The sequence below is a fragment of the Rhea pennata genome, chromosome 3 (genome assembly GCF_028389875.1).
Source record: "Rhea pennata isolate bPtePen1 chromosome 3, bPtePen1.pri, whole genome shotgun sequence".
Lineage (NCBI taxonomy): Eukaryota > Metazoa > Chordata > Aves > Rheiformes > Rheidae > Rhea > Rhea pennata.
In genome coordinates, this window is record NC_084665.1 from 1,689,305 (window position 1) to 1,708,577 (window position 19,273).

Here is a 19,273-nt window from a genome sequence, read left to right on the forward strand (position 1 = left end):
CGTGATGTTTGGCCTCTGAATAACTGGGCATCACACTCTGCACAGCAGATGGGAGTACAGCTCTGTTGACACATGCTACAATAAAAAAAGCCTGTGATAACTTGGCTTAAACGCCAACAGAATGCAGCACGTACAAAGACCTTACTACAAAACAACCACATTCACTTTGTCCTGGTTTCATCAATTCCATCTGTTAAATACCAAAGTAACGTTCAGTTCTCTTTATAAACGCAAATACTGCCTTCGAAACCCACTGACACCAAGAGACTACAGGCAAAAAAACCCAAGAAATTATGCCAAAACAGAAACCTGTGAGGCTGCCAGGTGTCTGCAAAGACTGTATAAGTATTTATTTGAGGGGGGGGGGAATTATTTTGATTTGAAGCTGTATCTTCAGGTGATTGCTAGTGTGCCCTCAATCACAAAATCAAGATGACTACAGGTACCACTTTGGTCTCTTAGTTACGGTCATTTTATAAAACACTGAGAAAACAGCAAGAGAAAAGTAATTATAAAATCATTATATTAACACATTAATACCTATGAAATTATGTGTAGCATAAGTAAGTTTTAACACCCAACAAAATCTGTAACAATACTTTTATTCCAAGAGCTGTAGGAATTTGGTTGCATGTACCTTATCTGCTGCTTGTAAGACATACTACTAAATAAACAAAAGCTATTTTTCAGAAAGGAAAAGAGATTTTAAAATTTATTTTGAAAAGCTAATGAAATAATCCTCAACTTTTCCTTTGTGTTACATAGCTTGAAAATTATGAATTCACCACACAGATTATAGGCTCCAGTGATACAACGCACTCATAATCAAATAAAGTTAACTGTGAAGAGCAGAGCAGGTTTATGTCCTTTAGTTTCCACTCCCATTTTCCATCTCAGACCTTTAAGTATGAATTTGTGGTAGAGCTTTAGTGACTTCACTTAAATCAACACAGTTGAGAATCTGCTGTTTTCCGTCCAGAAGAGACTGGAAAAGCAATCCCACCTCTGCCAGGCATCTCCTGATGAAATCTGGCAGATTTTCTCTTATTTCTCAATTAGTGCACTTTGGTACACAACACGGCTAACACTAAAAAATTTCACGTAGTAATTCAGTAGTGTTGCAAGCTTATCAAATGCTTCAGGTTTATGAGAAAGCAACCAAGTGAGAACAGATGTCCTATCAGAGATGCTGCAAAAATCAGGTAATTCAAATAGAGGCAAGTTATTTCCTTCCCCTCAAAGCCCTGTTCTATAAATGTAAACTGTGTTCAGCAGCTTACAGCCTAGTAAATGAATCACTTTAATTGAATACTATGTACACAGTAACTGGAAAAACACAAGCAATAAGAAAAACATATGGTGATGGCAATAGAAATTGGTTTACTCGTTTGGTACAGTGTTGTTTCTTTACTTCTTTCATAATTGACCTTTAGAACGATAAATGTGTAAAATAATTTTGGTTTATTATGGCTCCAAACCTTTCAGCAATTACACAAAATGAAAATTTAAAAGGAAGTATTCATTCTGGAAGCATTTCTATTGTTTACATAATTGCACAGCTATAATTTAGTGTTCATGTTGTTAAAGAAAAGTGAAAAAAAGGACCATTATGGACTATTTCAATTTAAAATGATGCACTGTAGTGTTAAAAATGAGGAGGAGGGGAGAGAAGGGGGCAATCACATGCATGTCCGTCTCAAATGGATTAACTCTATCTCAAATGGATTAACTCTATAAATGACATAATATTTCAATATAGAATAACCTAGTAATCTAAATAAGGTCATCAACATCCTCTGAGTACATGGAAGACAAAAACTATGCAAGTTCATTGAAAGGGCAATTAAAAAAAATATTCTTCACCTAATTTTTGTTCAAGCTTTTGCAGATTGCAGGTGTAACAAAATAGCCTGCCATCTGTCTTTATCACGTTTCCAATTGCCCCCTAACAGGAACAACATGGATTTTTCACTTAAAGTTCACTTGTTCTGCACTGGGATATATATCACTAAGGGCCAAAATTTACAACACAGAAAAGATTATTAATTTAAGGATGACTTAAGCAGTAAAGCTTTCATTTCCCTTTTTTGTTTTAAAGGAACACACACTTCATGTGTTGATTCTAAGTTTTCCTAAGTATTATTACATTTTAGGTAAGAGTTAACTTGTCAAAAATTAAGTTCTAATAAAAATTTAAGTAGCACTTCAACATACTTAAAAAAAAAACAAACAAAAAAAAGCAAAGCAAGGCACAAGAATAGCTTGTCAAAACAAAGATCCCAATCTGTCATTTAAATCTAAATCTAAATCATTTAAATCTCCAAAAATATTATACTTGCTAAAGTATCTTGTGATTGAATACACCAAGGACAAGTATTAAAACCAGGATAATATGTTGAATTTAGGAAACACAGAATAATACGTTGAATTTAAGAAACACAGATAAGGTTGTGGAAAAACACAAAATTACTGAACAAATCACATAATGTCAACTGTTGCCTCCACTCAAGACTGCACCACATCTCTCTTGAAGCCGTATTAATAACCCCCAAACGCCTAGCGCTTGTGGAGCGATGTTCAGAGGCCGTATTAACAGAGGCCAGATAAACATATGAAGGCAACAGAATTTTTAAGTTTCTCCCACTCCCCAATACAGTTTCTCCGTATTTTTGTAACCTAGGAAACCACTCGAACTAAGGACAGATTCCAAAATGAAAGGAGTCCATTAAGCTCATGCACAGTAACAGGGAGGTATCTGAATATGTATTTGTTATAGATACACATACCAGCAATATAGTTATTATTTGACAGCACTGCTTAAAATATTGACATAAAAGATTTCTCCCTCATCTCTCTCGCAGGATCGTTTAGAAATATCTGATTTTAAGATATTAACATCACAGTGCTGAAATAGCTATGGAGCGTGGGGTTAAAAATTTACAGGAAAGGAGGTTTCACTGAAGGGAAGGCGAGGCCCTCTCTGAGACCACCTGTGGAAAAGAGCATCCTGCAGTGCTTTGGAGCAGACACTTGTCTGGACAGAATGAAAAGGTATCTAGTGCTGAAATTTGCTGAAATTTCACGAAAATTTACCGAATTCTCAGGACTTCTCACTTCTGTCTATGTGCTAGATCAGTTCACGATAAAGGAAGAGCAGGAGAGCAAAAAAAGAAAATACTTCTGAATCAGAGAAACACAACTGCACATGAAGAGAAAAGAGCTGATCCTGAAGACACAGCACAATTAAAATAAGCAGACGAAAAAGGGAAAAGTGAAACAAAGTGCTAAGAATGAAGGATAACTAAACCAATATTGCCTTGGAGGGACACATGAACATGTAAGAAACCTCTCTGGAGAGATTCCAACGCTGCAAAGACGACTGGGGAGATGGAAGAAAAGGTCTGAGTGAACTGGAAGGAATGAAGGGATGGAAGTCATCCTATTTATTTCAAAAAAAAAAATTCTATTTCTAAGTTTCTGTTCAGGCCAGAATTCAGAAAAACCTCACGAGTAAGGCTGCAAGAGGAGTGTGCCTAGAACACAGAGGAGAGGGACAAACTGCAGACTATGAAACAAGTACTTGGGTGGAAGGGAAGCAATTCAGAAAGAACAAAAACGTTCAAAAAAATGGGTGCAGCTACCAAAATTGCTCCAGAACTTGGAGCTCCTTCAGTCAGCATTACCCGGTCTCGCCTCTGCAGGAAGGTCCCCTTTGTTCCTGTCAATCCTCACTGCTCTTGTTCTAACCACCTGCAGCTGGAGTCCACCCCAGCAGGGGCAAGCAGAGCTGGATGCAGGGTTTCCTATGAGACCTTGTGCACGGCACAGAGGCTGTATCTCTCTCTGCACTGGAAACACGCTGTCCAGGAACAGGCTTTGAAGCGCGCACAGGTGGCACACAGGTAAACTTCCTACAGGAAGAAGATGTGAGGGAAGATTCGGAAGAAAATCATGGTAGCTTTTGGAAGAAAATCTTTTTTTTTTTTTTTAAGTGGCAGTCCAGAAAAATCTTAAATGCCTTATGGTTTCAGAAAGGCTGTGCATGATGGTCCTCACATGAAACACTGTATCAGGCAAAAACACAAACAAGGAGGACTTATTCCAGAGCGTACCGAAGGGAGACGCTTGTCTACAGTGCCCTTTGGAAGCAATGCTGCACCCAGCTAACACGGGCTCCGGTGAATGTCAGCAGTCACAGAATTGGTAAGACTGAAAGGGACCTCCGGAGATCATCTAGTCCAACCTCCCTGCTCAGCAGGGTCACCTAGAGCATGGTAGACATGGTTGCATCCAGGTGGGCCTTGAAGATCTCCAGAGAAGGAGACTCCACAACTTCTCTGGGCAACCTCTTCCACTGCTCCGTCACTCTCACAGTGAAGAAATTCCCCCTCACGTTCAGGCAGAGCTTCCTGTGCTTCAATTTCTGCCCATTGCCTCTTGTCCTGTCCTATGGGTCAACTGAAAAGAGTTTGGCCCCATCCCTTTGACACCCTCCCTTCAGGGACTTATCCACATTGATAAGATCCCCCCCCTCAGTCTTCTCTTCCCCAGGCTAAACAGGCCCAGCTCTCGCAGCCGTTCCTCAGAGGGCAGGTGCTCCAGCCCTCTGACCATCTTTGTAGCCCTACGCTGGACTCCCACCAGTAGCTCCATGTCTCTTTCGTGCTGGGGAGCCCAGAACTGGACACAGTACTCGAGATGAGGCCTCCCCAGGGCTGAGTAGAGGGGCAGGATCACCTCCCTCCACCTGCTGGCAACACTCTTCCTGATGCACCCCAGGACACCATTGGCCTTCCTGGCCACAAGGGCACATTGCTGGCACATGGTCCACTTGTCATCCACCAGCACTCCCAGGTCCTTCTCTGCAGAGCTGCTCTCCAGCAGGACAGCCCCCAGCCTGTACTGGTGGCCAAATAGTCTAAACGCTGGACACTACTCTGCATCGCACAGCGAGCTTTTATATCGTTCTATTAAGTTCTTACAACTACTTTGCTTAAAAACCTCTTATCGACGTTAATACACAGAGATAATTAAGATGGTTTCTCCAGTAGCACCTCTACTACAAAATGCTTCATATAATACATTAGCCATCTCATAGACGAAGCCAATGGCTTGCCACAGTCATATAGTTTCTGCATAAGCTTATTATGCAACTAATACAATTTCCTTTCCACAAGCTGGGACAGTGTATTATAAATAAATTAAAAGGCTCACAGACAACCATGAAGAATATATTAGTAGCTATAATTAATATCACCATCTTCATTGGTAGAGTACTTCATCTTTCAGTCATTCATTTTGCTACTAAAAGGAATCAAAGTGAAAATTTAGTTGTTACTTTTGCAATCTTCAGCTGTACACCATTCTGTTGGCTGTTACCGTTTCATACAATGAAGCAAATCCTATCTGTATGTGTTGAAATTTAATCACCAAGGACATCTGTTAGCCATTTGGATTTTTTTCCCTCCATTTTTAAAGTTAGTTCTGCCCTTAACAGCACTGGACTTAAAAGGCATCAGTGCAATCTCTCTCCCTAGCTATTATTTGTCCCTTTCATAAAGGATTTCTGAACATCTATATTTTTACTATGTTCCTTAATATCTTCTGAATAGAGTATCCTTTTTCAAAAAGGCTCTGGCAAGACAGTATGACTGTGTAATTATTAGATTTCCAAATTTGTTAAAACTTGCTTCAAAACCTGTTAGCTCACTTCTGAGGCCAAAAATTAGGTGCCATGTTATTAACAGATTACACCAAGCATGTTAACTGAGGCTAAAGCCTTGGTAGTAGGGTGGGAAAAAAAGAGAAAGAAATACACTAAACAGTGAAAGGTTCTGCAACATGCAAAATACTGAAAAACAGCCTTTTCCTGTAAAGCTTGACTATAAGGTAAGCCCCTAACTTGCACTGCATCCGCTTCTCATACTTACAGTGCAAATTCAGACAGAAATAAAGACAGTGACACAAAAATCCACTAAAGCTTGTTTTAGGAGAAAACAGTAACCTAAAAGGATTAAGTATCTGTTTATATCCAATGGAGTATTTCAGGATTCATCAGACTGGAGACGTTACAAGATTCTACAGAGCTTCTGGAACTCACCAGGACTACCAGGAATTAGGATCCTCCCAATAGCTGCTTTTTCAAGAAGAGGTTTGAGCAGCGTTAGTAGTGTTTCAGAGCAGTGTTTTGGTACTTTTCCAGAAAAAAAGAAGGAAGTTAGGAAGCAATGAGAAACTTGTGTACTTTTTCAAGTTCATGAAGCAAAAATTACTGCTATAATAAGTAACCTATAGCGATAAAAATATATTTCCTTTCTACATTCTGGCATTTGTAAAATTTGTGCATTGCAGTATTAGATGTCTCTTTAACTCAAACTGCAGGTACTTAAACTTGTCACCCATAATGCCACTATCTGCATTATCACGCTGGGTAGAAACGAAATGGCCTCATTCACTGCCGTAGCTCAGGACAATGTAGACTATTCAAAGATGCTCATAGTGCTTAGGACAAAGTCCTGTAAAATGTCATGAGGATCTACATAGCTGAAGAAACATCCTTCAGTAGCACTGGAAAAGTCATATAATCTTCAAAAAAGAAAAGAAGAGCTGGATCAGAAGAATCTTCCCTCAAAGCCAGGTCTGGCATATATCCCAGGTTTCAGTGGCACAAGCAGAGTAACAGAAGACTGATGTTCCAGGGTGAAGGTGCTTGCCGTTATCTGGCACCACAGGAATCATCCCTGACCCGATGTCTGAAAAACTGCTTCAGTACAAAGCTGAAGGCCACAGGATTTTATGTTTTTATTTTTGCTAGAACCACATAGGTTAGAAGGGACCTCCAGAGGCCCAGTGCAATCTTTTGCTCAAAGCTGGTCCACTCGGAGCAGGCTGCTCATGGCTATACTCAATTATGTTCTGAGCATCTCCAAGGACGGAGGATCTCAAAACCTCTCCTGGCAACCATTTCCAGTGTTTGATAGTAATTTTTTTTGGTCATGTCAAAATTCCTCCCCCACCCCTCCAACCCTTGACCTGCTGCAGCATTGTGGGCAGAGCTATCACGAGCTTCTACAGTATACTCTTGAGAGCTGTGGAGCATTAGGCAAGAGATACTATTTTGATTTACTCCTAGAACAGGTTTTAGATTCACAGTTGGACTCCTTTTTTTTTTTTTTTTTTTTTTTTTTTTTTTTTTTTTTTTTAATTTCATTCAAAATGGAGTCCTCCACAGTAAGATACAAGGATCAAGACAGGAACTTTCCAGGACAGTTTAAGATGCACTTTGCTCCACCTTGCTCCGTCTAAGCTTAAAGTCTTCACAGTCAGAACACTCAGAATAGTTGTATTTCTTACCTCTGTACCTCCAAAAAAATCCAGTGTGAGATTCAGCAGAACAAAATTTGAATAGCTAGAAAAGCTATAAAAATTAAGAAGAAAGATTTGCATATGAAATAGCTAGAGAGGTGCAGTAAGAAAAATGAAAATGGAGCTAAAACACTAAAAAAATTACAACTAAAGAAAAGCTGAAAGTACAGTGAAGACCGCAACAAATAAAGATGTTCCACCTCCATCTTACGTTGGAGGAACTGAAAACAGAAGACGGATTTTATCTGTGTATTAAGATGTGTGATGCATAAGTGGTATTTGCCTTAAGAGCTGATTTGAGTGATCACACCTAAGCATATATGCAGCATGAACATGCATACCAACAACAGTTAGAAACATATGGTTGACACTAAGAGTATAAAAGACAACATATGCAACACCCGTTGAAACAGATTTCTTAAAAAAAAAAAAAAGACACAAGCAAAATCATGGCAAAGAGATAATTTATGACAAATATTTTGAACAACTACTTGTTCAAGCTATTGTCAGTGGTTTTTTTAAAAAAAAATAATTTATGTTACTGTTTGCAAAACTTCACTTGTGGCAATAGTGATCAGTTCAGCTCCTAAAGGCAGCTAAGTAAGTAGACAAACAAGCATGCATCAGATTTAAATATCAAGATGAGAAAGCAGCATTATGTGAACACATATACAGAGCTTCAGGTAATAAATTTCTCATATTTCTACAAAGCTTATGCCATGAGTGTCCTGTCAATACTTGTATTTAAGAAGTTACTTGAATGCATAACATAATCTGAAAGCGTACACTATCTCACTTTGATAACTGTTGAGTGAAAACAACATTCAGGTTAAGCTAATATTAACAAGAAGTCACACTGACTTGTTGGATAGCTTAGTTCAAAGAAAGGAAGAAGAGTTTAAAGCCCTCTTCACACTGTGGTATTTATTCCTTCTTCTTCCTCAAAGCATAAAAAAAAAGAAAAAAGAAAAAAAAGAAAAAAGAAGAAGTCAGGTATTTGACAACAGGAGATACTTACTATACTTTGGGGGTTATATTTTAGATAAAAACACAAGAAAAAACACTTTCGTTCCTACATATCTTAGAGGGGCTAGCCATTCTGCAAAAGTGGTATTTGGAATATATCATTGTGATATAGCCTCAGTTATAGCCTCACTCTATTCAATGGATTAGGATCTCTACTACTCTGAAATATTTAAAAAAGAAGTCTTGCAGCACCACGGTTGCCAAACAGAACAACTATTCCTCAGTATATAAAACTATGAATAAACCGATGGGTGAACATTTAACAGGAGTTAGATGTCAATAAGCCAAAACACGCTTAATGATCACAGAAAAGATTTTTATGCTACACAGAGAGGAAAACACTACTTACAAAGCAACATTAAGCAATTATGACTATCTGAACTGCAACAGGCCCTCCTGAGGAATGTTCTGAAAAATCATATCACAAGAACACGTGATGACTTTTCATAAGCCAAGCCAGGAATTGAAGCAATCAAACCAGGATGGCTTTCCTGAAATGGCAAATTCAAAGATATAGCAGAAGAAAGAGATGTTCCTGGGAAAGATTTAAGCATTTCCTTTACTTTTGCTCTCTGTCTCATCAGGTATCAGAAAAATCGTGATTGTTCTATCTTGTTCTCACAGAGACTTGCATGGGTACCACATACTAGGAAGCCTTTCAGGGCAATTCAGGGCAGACAGATCTCTGAGATGCAAAATGCAAAAGGAACAAATTTAGTACACACAGTACTAAGGCCCTCTTTCCCACATCTCATCTGAATGGTGCCTAATGATCTGCCTTCTCAGGATTTTCAGCATCAAGTTCCTAATGCAAGTCCAAATACTACCTTCAGTTCTCTGTTTTTTCTTTTTCTTTTTTTCTTTCTTTTTTCTTTTTTTTTTTTTTTTTTGAATAATACATCAATTTGCTCACAAAGCATTTAACATAAGCATTGTAAATAGCCTTTGGAAACCATCCAAAAATTTTATTTAAGAACAAAATAGAGTTCAAACTCAGTTTTGTTCACACTGGAGGTCAGGGAGGGGAGGTGGTAAGAACTTCAACAAAAAAAAACAGAAAAATCCGGACTGACTAAACATCAGAAAAATGCCCAATGACTTCAGTGGTGAAGGATGAGAATTGTTATCCTATGAACATTCACTTGGTGTCCACTGAACTTAAATCCATCTGGTAACATCTTCAAAGACCACATGCAAGGGAATCTGATACCAGAATACATCTGTTCCAAAACCCTTTCAGTTCCTGATGGAGAGAAAGGGTTTTAGGTGATCTTGCTTGTTGGTTGAGAGCACAGCTGTTAGTTGTGCTATTGAGATTCTGGCATGTATAATGTACGTTTTAGTCCTTCAGCACACTTTTGATATGCAGACTGTTTTTTTTAGGGAACCAGAGGCCTTGTCTCCTCAACTGCTAAAGCTGAGAAATCCCATATAAAGCACACTGGGCCATAAACTAGACATCCTGGCCAAAGTGGCTGTAAGGCTATGCGTAAATTCAGCTCTTCAAGTCCTGAGCACCAGGTGGTTCTAAAGGCAGAATGGTAAAACTGGAGTTAAAGAGTACATCAAGATTAAAAAGAAAACAAACCAAAAACCCCAAAGAACATCTTGGAAAACATGATATGTAACGAGAATAAGAATATCCAAATGAGCATCTATCAGATAGAGCTCGCTACTTCTACTACTCTGGACTTACATTATGATCTGTATACAGCATTGTAAAGATCAGGACTGCTGGTTTCAGAAGGGAGCTTTTTCGAGCTTTCTGGGGCTTCCTCAGGCTTGGAAGTGTTGGATCATAAAGAAGCTGTTTAAGTAAAACTGTCCTCTTAACTAGTCAGCCACCACTAGAAGTTCCAGTGATGGTACCAATGTTCCACATGGAGTGGTCTGAAAGCCTCATGGTCAAATGGCATGCTAAGCACAGTCTAACCAGCAGACTGGTCCCAATCAGCATAAGCATCCTCTCTGTCACGATGCAGGATTTCACCTGGATCCCATTTTTGGGCAAGCCAAGTTCCATACAGAAGCAAATAATTGTAGACTGTAATTCACTGTTTCTAGATCATTTTTTCAAGTGTTGGCAGCATTTGGCAACACTTTAAAGTGTTGGCAATATTTCCCAGGGTAAAATTGTTTTAAATCGTTGCTTTTAAAATTTCAGAGAAAGGAGATTAAATAGCTGGCTTGCCATATTCAGCTTCTTACAACTGTTTCGTTGAAAGGTTTAAGTGGCTGCTAGGCTTTGAATCAGGAACTTTAAACCTGAAGGGAGGAAACCATTTTAATGTCAGAGATGTGACTTTTGCTCTTTCTGTAAATAACAATCTAAATCTGATGAAGTTATAAATCCATTTCATCCTTTGGATAGGGATCGTTTAGCAGTTAAGTTCTTTCTAGAATCAGTCTTCTAGAAGCATGGGAAAGATCAAGATTGGAAGGACTCAGCAGGACAGCTGTCATGTCAAGAATCAGAAGCGAGAGCAGAGGCAGTGGCTCCTGTATGCTCCCTCTGCCTCCTCCCGCCAGCCTTCTCGGGTCAAAGCAGCATGGAAGACAGAGCAGAAGGAGCTCAATGGAAAGGGACAAGAGAGAGACTTCATAGGTTCTGAAGACAGTAATGGACTGAAAGAGTAAATTCAGATATGGAAGTAGGGTTGAGAATCACTGTGACAAGGCTCTAGTATTTACAGGAGCAACTCCATTTGGAAGCAACTGCTGATAGACACCACATTATCTCACAAGATGAAAAAGGGGTAAATTCCTCACCGTTTCTTGAACACACAGACACCATAATGATGGATACTACAGCAAAGCCTGTTAAAAAGTTGACAATGCTATATTCGAAGTATGACTTACATAGCATGTAATGAGACAGTTTTGAATTATAAACAGTGAAGATTAATCCAAACATTGAGTATTGGAGCTCATTAAGTATTACATTATTGCATACACTATCTTACTTGTATGATCTTCTAAGTTTGAGCATTTGCTTTGCCACACAAACATCATTTGTTGCTAAAATTTTTAAATATTTAACAATGGACAGTGTTGGATCCTCCAGTGGATTTACTTTTAACCTTTGCCACAATGAAAACCAACTTTCAAATCACAATGAAATCTTACTGAATTTGGTCTCTTGAAAGTTTTATTCAATGGAAATATTTCATTTCTCACTTATTTTTATAGCAAGCTCTTGCCAGGCACTGTGTCAAAGACCTTGTAAAAGTTTAAGTTAAGCCACCTCCTCCTCATTCCCTTACTGATATGTTAAAATAATTCAATGAGTGGCTTCTTTGCAAACTTCTATTGTCAAAACTGTACGTCACAATCTTTTCTAGCAGAATAATTAATTAGGCCCTCCCTTCATCCCGTGGATTAAAACAGAAATTGTTGCTCAAAGAGTTAAACATTCTAAGACCAAGGCCAAGCTCAATCTAGCTTTGTCTTGACTGAGTCAGTTCTTACCATGAAAGATGGCAGAACTGCTCGACTGTAACACTAGTTTTCTGTACAGCATCTAACACAGTTCACGAAAGAGGACTTCTACTGAATACAAATGAGTGATAATATCACTTAATTTTGAAGATTTCAGGGCATTTCTAGCTGAGCTCTCCCTTCTGTAATTTATTTTCTTGAAACATAAAAACAACGATCCTTATAAAAATTCTCTCCCTTCCATGCAAAATTTCTTTTTAATGGAACTTTTTTTTTTTTTTTTTTTTTTTTTTTTTTAATGGAACATTTGCTAAAACAACAACGCACAGAGACATTTAAGTAACTATTTTCAGGTAAGGAGTTGGAGGTAATTCAACTGTGATTTACTCTATCCTGCCATTTATACAGTGAGTTCTCTCATATGAAAAGGTGATGCAACTGTTGCAGAGAATTATCCACTACTTCACCTAGAGATGTTTGTTATTAAGACGCTTAGATATGGACAAATTAGATGCAGCTCAGTTACATCACTATCTCCCTTCTCATCTGCTAAGCTAATTGCTAGATCTTGAACTCAGAGTGCCATGGGAGCTTTTTTTTACAAAACACTCTCTTGTATTGCTCTTTTATATATCTCACGAGATAACACAGACAAGTTTGAAATGTTAGGCTGCATTTGCCACGAATAATACTGTATCAATTTCAGAATCATCTTTAAAATGTATTATTTTATTTTTCTACCACTGCCAACATTTACAAAATACAGATTAATGCTCATATCCTAATGGAGGAGTGGAAAAAAATAGAGAAATTTAGAGAAATTTAAAGTGACAAGTAATGAAAACAGTCCACGTATTTGAGCAGGAAGGTAGTATTCTCACCAAAGAGAAACCTTTTTTCCCCATCCAGATAACTATGTGCATCTGGACAAGTGTCTACTGAAATAAATGTAGTTGCATTCGTGTTTAACTACCATCTACTTGGAAAGTAAAGTTAGTGCTTTATTTTTTTTATCTTTATACTGGAGGTGCTATTTTCATTATGATTAACTCTGTAACAACAGTTTGCTCATATAATACAAGATTTGCATGTTTTAAGAGAAATATGTTTCAAAAAGAAACATCCTTCTTTTGAAAAGAAACTGATGCTAACTAAAATACTGATAATCACACTAAATTAAAAAGATTTCCGACTGTAATTTTAATAAATTATGTAGCCACATAAAAACCTCATCTAAAATAGTCAATGAGATTTTCTTTAGTTACTTCATCTTTCTGTTGCTTCTCCCTGCAATAATCTTCCTGTAAGAAAAGCCCACTCCCCTTTCTCTATTAACAGCTAGCTTCCTTAAGGAGCAGTCACTTATGCTTGTGCTTACTAAATAAGAAATCTCATGAAGCAGCTCTATATTCCATTGTAGGGTCTCCAATTTCCAGTCTCTTTGTGCAAACTGGATCGAATTTCCCTCACATCTGCGAAGTTTAATCTTGTTAGAGGCAAGGCAACAGACTGCTAAAATATCTTGCCTATGCCATTTATCTCCCCGTGGAAGAGAGATTGTGTGCCCAGGCATTAAGGTACCATGGACAGCACAAAAAAAGGACACACCCCCACCCGCACACACAAATAATTTGAAAAATATATCCACAATCTATATTAACAGATACCAAGGATATAGGCATTTGTTACAACATTAGATAATCCGAAGGATTTTTTCACAAGTATCTTTTGCAGACATTCTGAAATACACACGTGCATCTTTTAATAATGACATTACTACCAGCAACATTAACTTGGGGTAGAGAATTCCTGGCCTGTGACCCCTACATGCTTCTACAACTAAAAAAAAAAAGACAGAAAGAGTGACAGTGTTACATTATTTAGAAGTAGTGAAGTAATTTAAATTAATCCTTAAATGACTTGCGTTTTATCATCACTGTCACCTCTGTTAAAAAAAAAAGCAGATGGAGTCTTCAAAGAAGGATTCTAGTTATAACTGATATCTATCTTTAAAAAAAAAAAAAATAGGGCATCATTTCATTCCTTGACAGCCATAAATTAATCTTACAGCAAATTTGCTTGTAGAAAATTCAAGATCATTCTGTGGCACTATCAAATAAAGTTGAAAATTAAAGGTTTTATTGAATGAAATAAGAAAAGTAGCAGTACCCTTCTTAACAAACTTCTCCAGATTCAGCTGCCACAAAATTGTACTTTGTTAATAATATGACAAAACACAGTGAGTAGTAGTTCACTTCTGTCAAAAGAAATTAGTGGTTTTGGCTGCTTAAGTAGGGGACTCTTAGGGCTTCTGAAACACAAGGAGTTATAGAAATCCATTTTAACATACACAATAGCCATATTTAACAAGACAAATAACATCTCAAAATAGCACCTGGCACCTAGTGGGACACTATTTCAGAACCATTGTTTCTGGCAAATACTGTGAAACATCGCAGCCGGAAAGTTTTAATTAGTTTCTCATGTCTGGAGAATTTTACAGCAATCTGAGTGAAAAACAAGTTTATTTCAGCATATTGAAAGCTGAATCTAGAATTAAGGCTGGGAGGTAACTACTTTCTGCAGTAGTGTAGAACACTAGGATCCACGTTTGACTGGTGCCCAACGATACACCCTCTTTGACACAATGTTTACCAGATAACAGCATATACCAAAAATCATTGAGAAATATGAAAAATCATCATATCAGTCCTGGTATAGAACTTGCACTATATTGTGTTTGTTGTGTATTATCGTCTTTTACTGGAAGTTGTAAGAACTTACAACAGCAAGGCGCTACACAACGTGCATTCTGTGATATGCTGCTGTTCTCACATATCAAACTAGGTACTTCTTCCTCATACAAAACACTCCTCCATTTTTATCTGGAACAGATTTTATCCTCAGCATGTGAAATATTTAAATAGTCTAAATATGATCATCATAGTGGAGTAACATAATTATAAAGAATGTACTTCATAACAAAACATACTGCATGAGAATTTAAGTTCCAAAGTGGCACTAGTTAATAACTCCAACCAACTAGCTTCATAACTAAGAAAAACAGACCAAATTGGAAGGATAGTAACACATAAAGAAACTGCGGTCAAGTAGGCCACCAAGAGGAAAAAAAAGGCAAAACCGAGCAAGCCAAGGAAGAACAAAAGAACAGCAATGTGCAAAATATCTGTGAAACTCTGTGATGATCTGTAATTTACGGTCTATCTTCACTGCAGAGCCTTTGCTCCTTGAGCATGTTTAATCTTTGAACTGTAAACCCGGACAAGGATTGAAATCCTGTTTACAACAAAAGAGGCTTAAATCAATGGAACAGTTACTACTATTAAGTGCCCAAACAATATCAACAAACAGGGTCAGAAATGCTGATCATCAACAACCAACACCACGTTTTAGAAAACTGCTTAGTTTTCTTGCTGGAAATGGTTTGACAAGAAGCAGTCAGGTTTCAAAAAATACAGCATCCAGTAGTTTGTTACAAATAAATTCCGCCAACAACTTAGCACTTCTGAAAATCTGCCTATGTCATGGAAAAGTAGTCAAGAAAACCACATATGTCTTCAATCCTGTCTGTCATTTTCCATTCCTTTATTTTTGTGTTGGTAGTGGCTGCTACGTTGATTTCAAGGTCTTGACATTATTTTTTTCCATATACAATAGTGCAGCTGGTTTAAGAATCTGGTCCATGTCACACTTCAAAGCTTCTTGTGTCCCTACCATAGGTGCATTTGTTTTGAAAAGAACAGGGGATAGGATGAAGTCTGAGGGGGCTGATCATAAGGGGATGCTATGTTATCACATAGTCTTTTTTTTGTTGGGATATGAAGATATTCTGTATTCCAAGATGGAGAACTGTTGGAAATCCAAACTGCATTAGTGAAGTGCTGGAAAGCAAGCCTCTCCGCAGCCTGTGGCTGCGTGAGCTGAGAACCTGTGGTCAGGAGGCTATGGGGTTCAGAGGCATCTTTTATTGGAGCTCTTCCATTGCCATCTGGAAACACACTGAGTGTGGTCAAAAGGAGTGTTCCCTCCTCACTTTTATAAATCACAAATGGCAGGTGTTTATGATCTTCTGACCGTTGCAGCAGCAACAACTAGGATCCTTAGATGTTATCAAAAAAACCCTCTCTTCCCTCCTCCCCTTTTTTTGCAATATCTATTTAAAGAGAAGACTTTCCAAATGTTCTAACTCTTCAGGAGGGAAGCTGAAATGCAGAGGGAAGAGTCAGGTAACAATCCATTATTTCTCTCTTTTTTTCCAGTCATCTCAGAAAATGTGTTTACTTTCTTGATATTCATTTTTGATTTTTGTGAAGATGCAGTCAATAAAACTGTTACAAAAGAATTCTTACATATATATTTTACTAAATAAAATTTGCTGGGTATTTCTTTCTCCCAATTCCCTGAGATAGAAAAAAAAAAAAAAGTCTGAGGGAACAAACAGAAAGTTTGATTGAGATTTTGCTCCTTTATCCTAAGGGGGAAAAAAGTCAATCTAGTATAACAAAAATTGGAAGAAACTGAATGGGGGCATTACAAATATTCAAGAGTTTGTCCAGAATATTTAAAGACTACCCTATTACCTTGCTAAAGTGTCTTGGCCTATTTTTGCCAACGTGATTCTCTTCTGGTAGTCTTTACCCCTTCTAATGACCAATAATTATCTTTTTTTCGGGGGGGAGGGGGCTGGGAGGAAGCAAAAGCTCATGAGATTAACATGGTGGAGGGCAATATTAAAAATCTTTAGCATTATTGTCTTACTGTGAGAACGTTACTGGGCTCCTCCCAGTTAAACCACAATTTACACACTCCCTTGTCTACTTCTCTGTATAATAAGGGCTTGCTGTAAGTCTGTTTAAAGAAAAAAACAACTTATGCTATATGCATGCCTTAGGTTTCCAGGGTTAGAAAAGCATTGTCTTGGCATATATCACAATATCAGTGTTTTGCTTTTATGTTGTGCAAATCAAAATACTCCACAACTAATAGTTTCCATTTTCCCACACCTACAGATGCATTTGGAAGTTTCACTAACATACCTTTTGAGAATGCAGAGCAGATTGTTTTCTTTACTTTGTGTTGGTAAAATAAGGAAATAAGTTTCCATAATGTAAGGAAACTTTCCTTTATTTTCCTTTCCTAAATTACACAAACTTCTTTTCCTTAATAAAGTAAGTTTAGCAAGTTTCGACAAGCTTTTGAATGTAACCAGAAGTTCAAGCTCAAAGTCTGATTGGCATGATGAACGTCGATAAAGTAAAACAGAGCTTTAAAACACTTAAAGAATCAGTGACTTCACACTAGTTAAGCAAGAGGACAAGTCTTCTTCAGGATTTGAAGTGTAAATAAAATTGATTACAACTAGAATAATTATATCCATGCAAGTTGGTTTCTACCAGCTTAATATAGCCACAAAAATAACTTTCAAGAAATAACTTTCTGAAGAACTAGAGATGACTACTACACTTTTATGAAGAGGGCTGTATGCCCTCTGCTGGAACCAATGGTACAGTGCTTAGATATTATTTTCATTGCAACATTTCTTTCAAAGACAAAAGTTTACTCCTACCACTACAAAAATATGGAAATTCTTTCAGATAGTATCAGTTTTGTTTAAAGTCTATTCCTTATAGCTTTTTAAGTTATGAATATTTAGCTGTTCCTGTGCCCAAATCATGTAACATCTCAGTAAATTAACTCTTTTCCTCATTTCCTACTGAGTACTTTATCAGAGCAGGCCAAACCACAGCAGACTGATCTACAAGTGACATTTATGGAAACAAACAGAACATCTCAAGAGCAGCTCCTTGTTAGAGTGACAAAATAACCTTCTGTCTCACTTCTCATTTAAAAATCCTGCTTCAGTCTCTTCTGTACCAGGTAAAAAGAGCTGGAATGACCATCATAAACATCCCCCGAAGGATTAATTTTGAATGGGAAAAGTCTGTGGAAGAGTACATTAAAACTAGTTTTGGAGGATCTTGTTGCAAGCAACAGCAAAGGACATTGGAAGGAGCATGCTGAGAGCAGACATTGCTCATAAATTAACGTACAGCTCCTTTCAGCCCCTCCATTGCCTAAGCAGGTGTCTAGCATTTTACACTGTCTTTAGGCCCCGTGATACAAGGAAAAATCTCAGTAACGTGATGTGAGAGTAACCAATATCTACCTGAACTTGCCAGTAACATGAACAACAGACTACCTTGGGCAGCTGCTCTGGGAGCACCAACTGCAGAGCAGCACACTTTCCAAAGGGATTAGACCATTTGGACCTAACAGGTTCTCACTGTAGCAAACGCAAAATTTAAACGTGTTGGTCAAACACACAGCATAGCACAAGACTGTATCAACAGAGCACATGAACTTTTTGAATACACCTAGCTAGACTCATCTATTAATCCCATGATGTGGATGGACAGGAACTCATTAAGATTACTCCTTAGAAGCCTACAGAACCCAAGAAGAAACATCAAATCTCTGTGATACAGTTCTAATGATAAGTCACAAATAAAAGGAAACAAAGGAAAGTTTTGTGTCATTTAGACACTCAATGTTCACATGGATCGTTAAACTTTAGCATACAGCGGCTTGTTCTCTCAATCTCTTGTATATAACCAAAAATAAACTTTAAGAACCAACATTAGGTTATACACTGGACAGCCAAAGCAGAAAGTGCCATTTAGCAGTGGAACTCTTTTAATAAAATTGTTTCTTTTTGCAACTCATCAATTCTTTTTAAATTTATTCTTAATGCAAAAGAAAAAGGAAACTTAAACTGTTTGATTTCAAAGAGATTCTTGTGAAAGGGCACAACCACAAGTTATTTAAAAATTTATAACCGGAAGAGTAATGAGAAAGGACAAAAGGGGAAAACATGCTATATAGTCTAAGGTAGGAATACATTAGGTTACACAGGATATCAGGCTACAGGATAATTTCACAGAGTTTTTTACAAAGCTTTGCTTCCTTTCTACTTCAGATCTTCAAATATTAGAATACAGACATTTCTACCAGCAGACAGCACACAGACATACCCATTCGTAATAAACAGAATATACTTTTTTCAAGTAAAGCTTGTACCTGGTCTTCACTTGTTAAGCCAAGGTGCATCACAAAATAAAAATGAACCAAGAAATCCGAATTTGGCAGAACATCTTGACGTCTAGTCATCATAGCACAGATCAGCCTGTATGCTTGAAGTTTGCCTTCCTTATATTCATTTGGCAGGGTGGTTGCCTGAAAAGAGCAAAGACCTTGTATTAACACATCTTTTCTAGCAGCCAGTTAACACAATGCTGCATCTTCAAGCAAGACTTTCTATAAATATCTAAGACACAACTTTATTAAAATAGACTGAGTACAAGTATAAATAGAGAGGAAAAAAAGCTGCTTTGGTAACCTAAATAAGTGGTTTTCAATGTATGTC

General features: G+C 37.6%; 1 protein-coding gene across 3 annotated transcripts in view; it reads right to left on the reverse strand.

Annotated features, from left to right (window-relative positions):
• RALGAPA2 (Ral GTPase activating protein catalytic subunit alpha 2) overlaps nucleotides 1–19,273 on the reverse strand; it is a 171,948-nt gene that overhangs the window by 74,031 nt on the left and 78,644 nt on the right. For all 3 annotated transcript variants that reach the window (XM_062571340.1, XM_062571339.1, XM_062571341.1), the window contains one exon: nucleotides 18,928–19,083. In XM_062571340.1, the coding sequence (XP_062427324.1) occupies nucleotides 18,928–19,083 (156 nt within the window). The remainder of the gene's footprint in view (nucleotides 1–18,927; nucleotides 19,084–19,273) is intronic.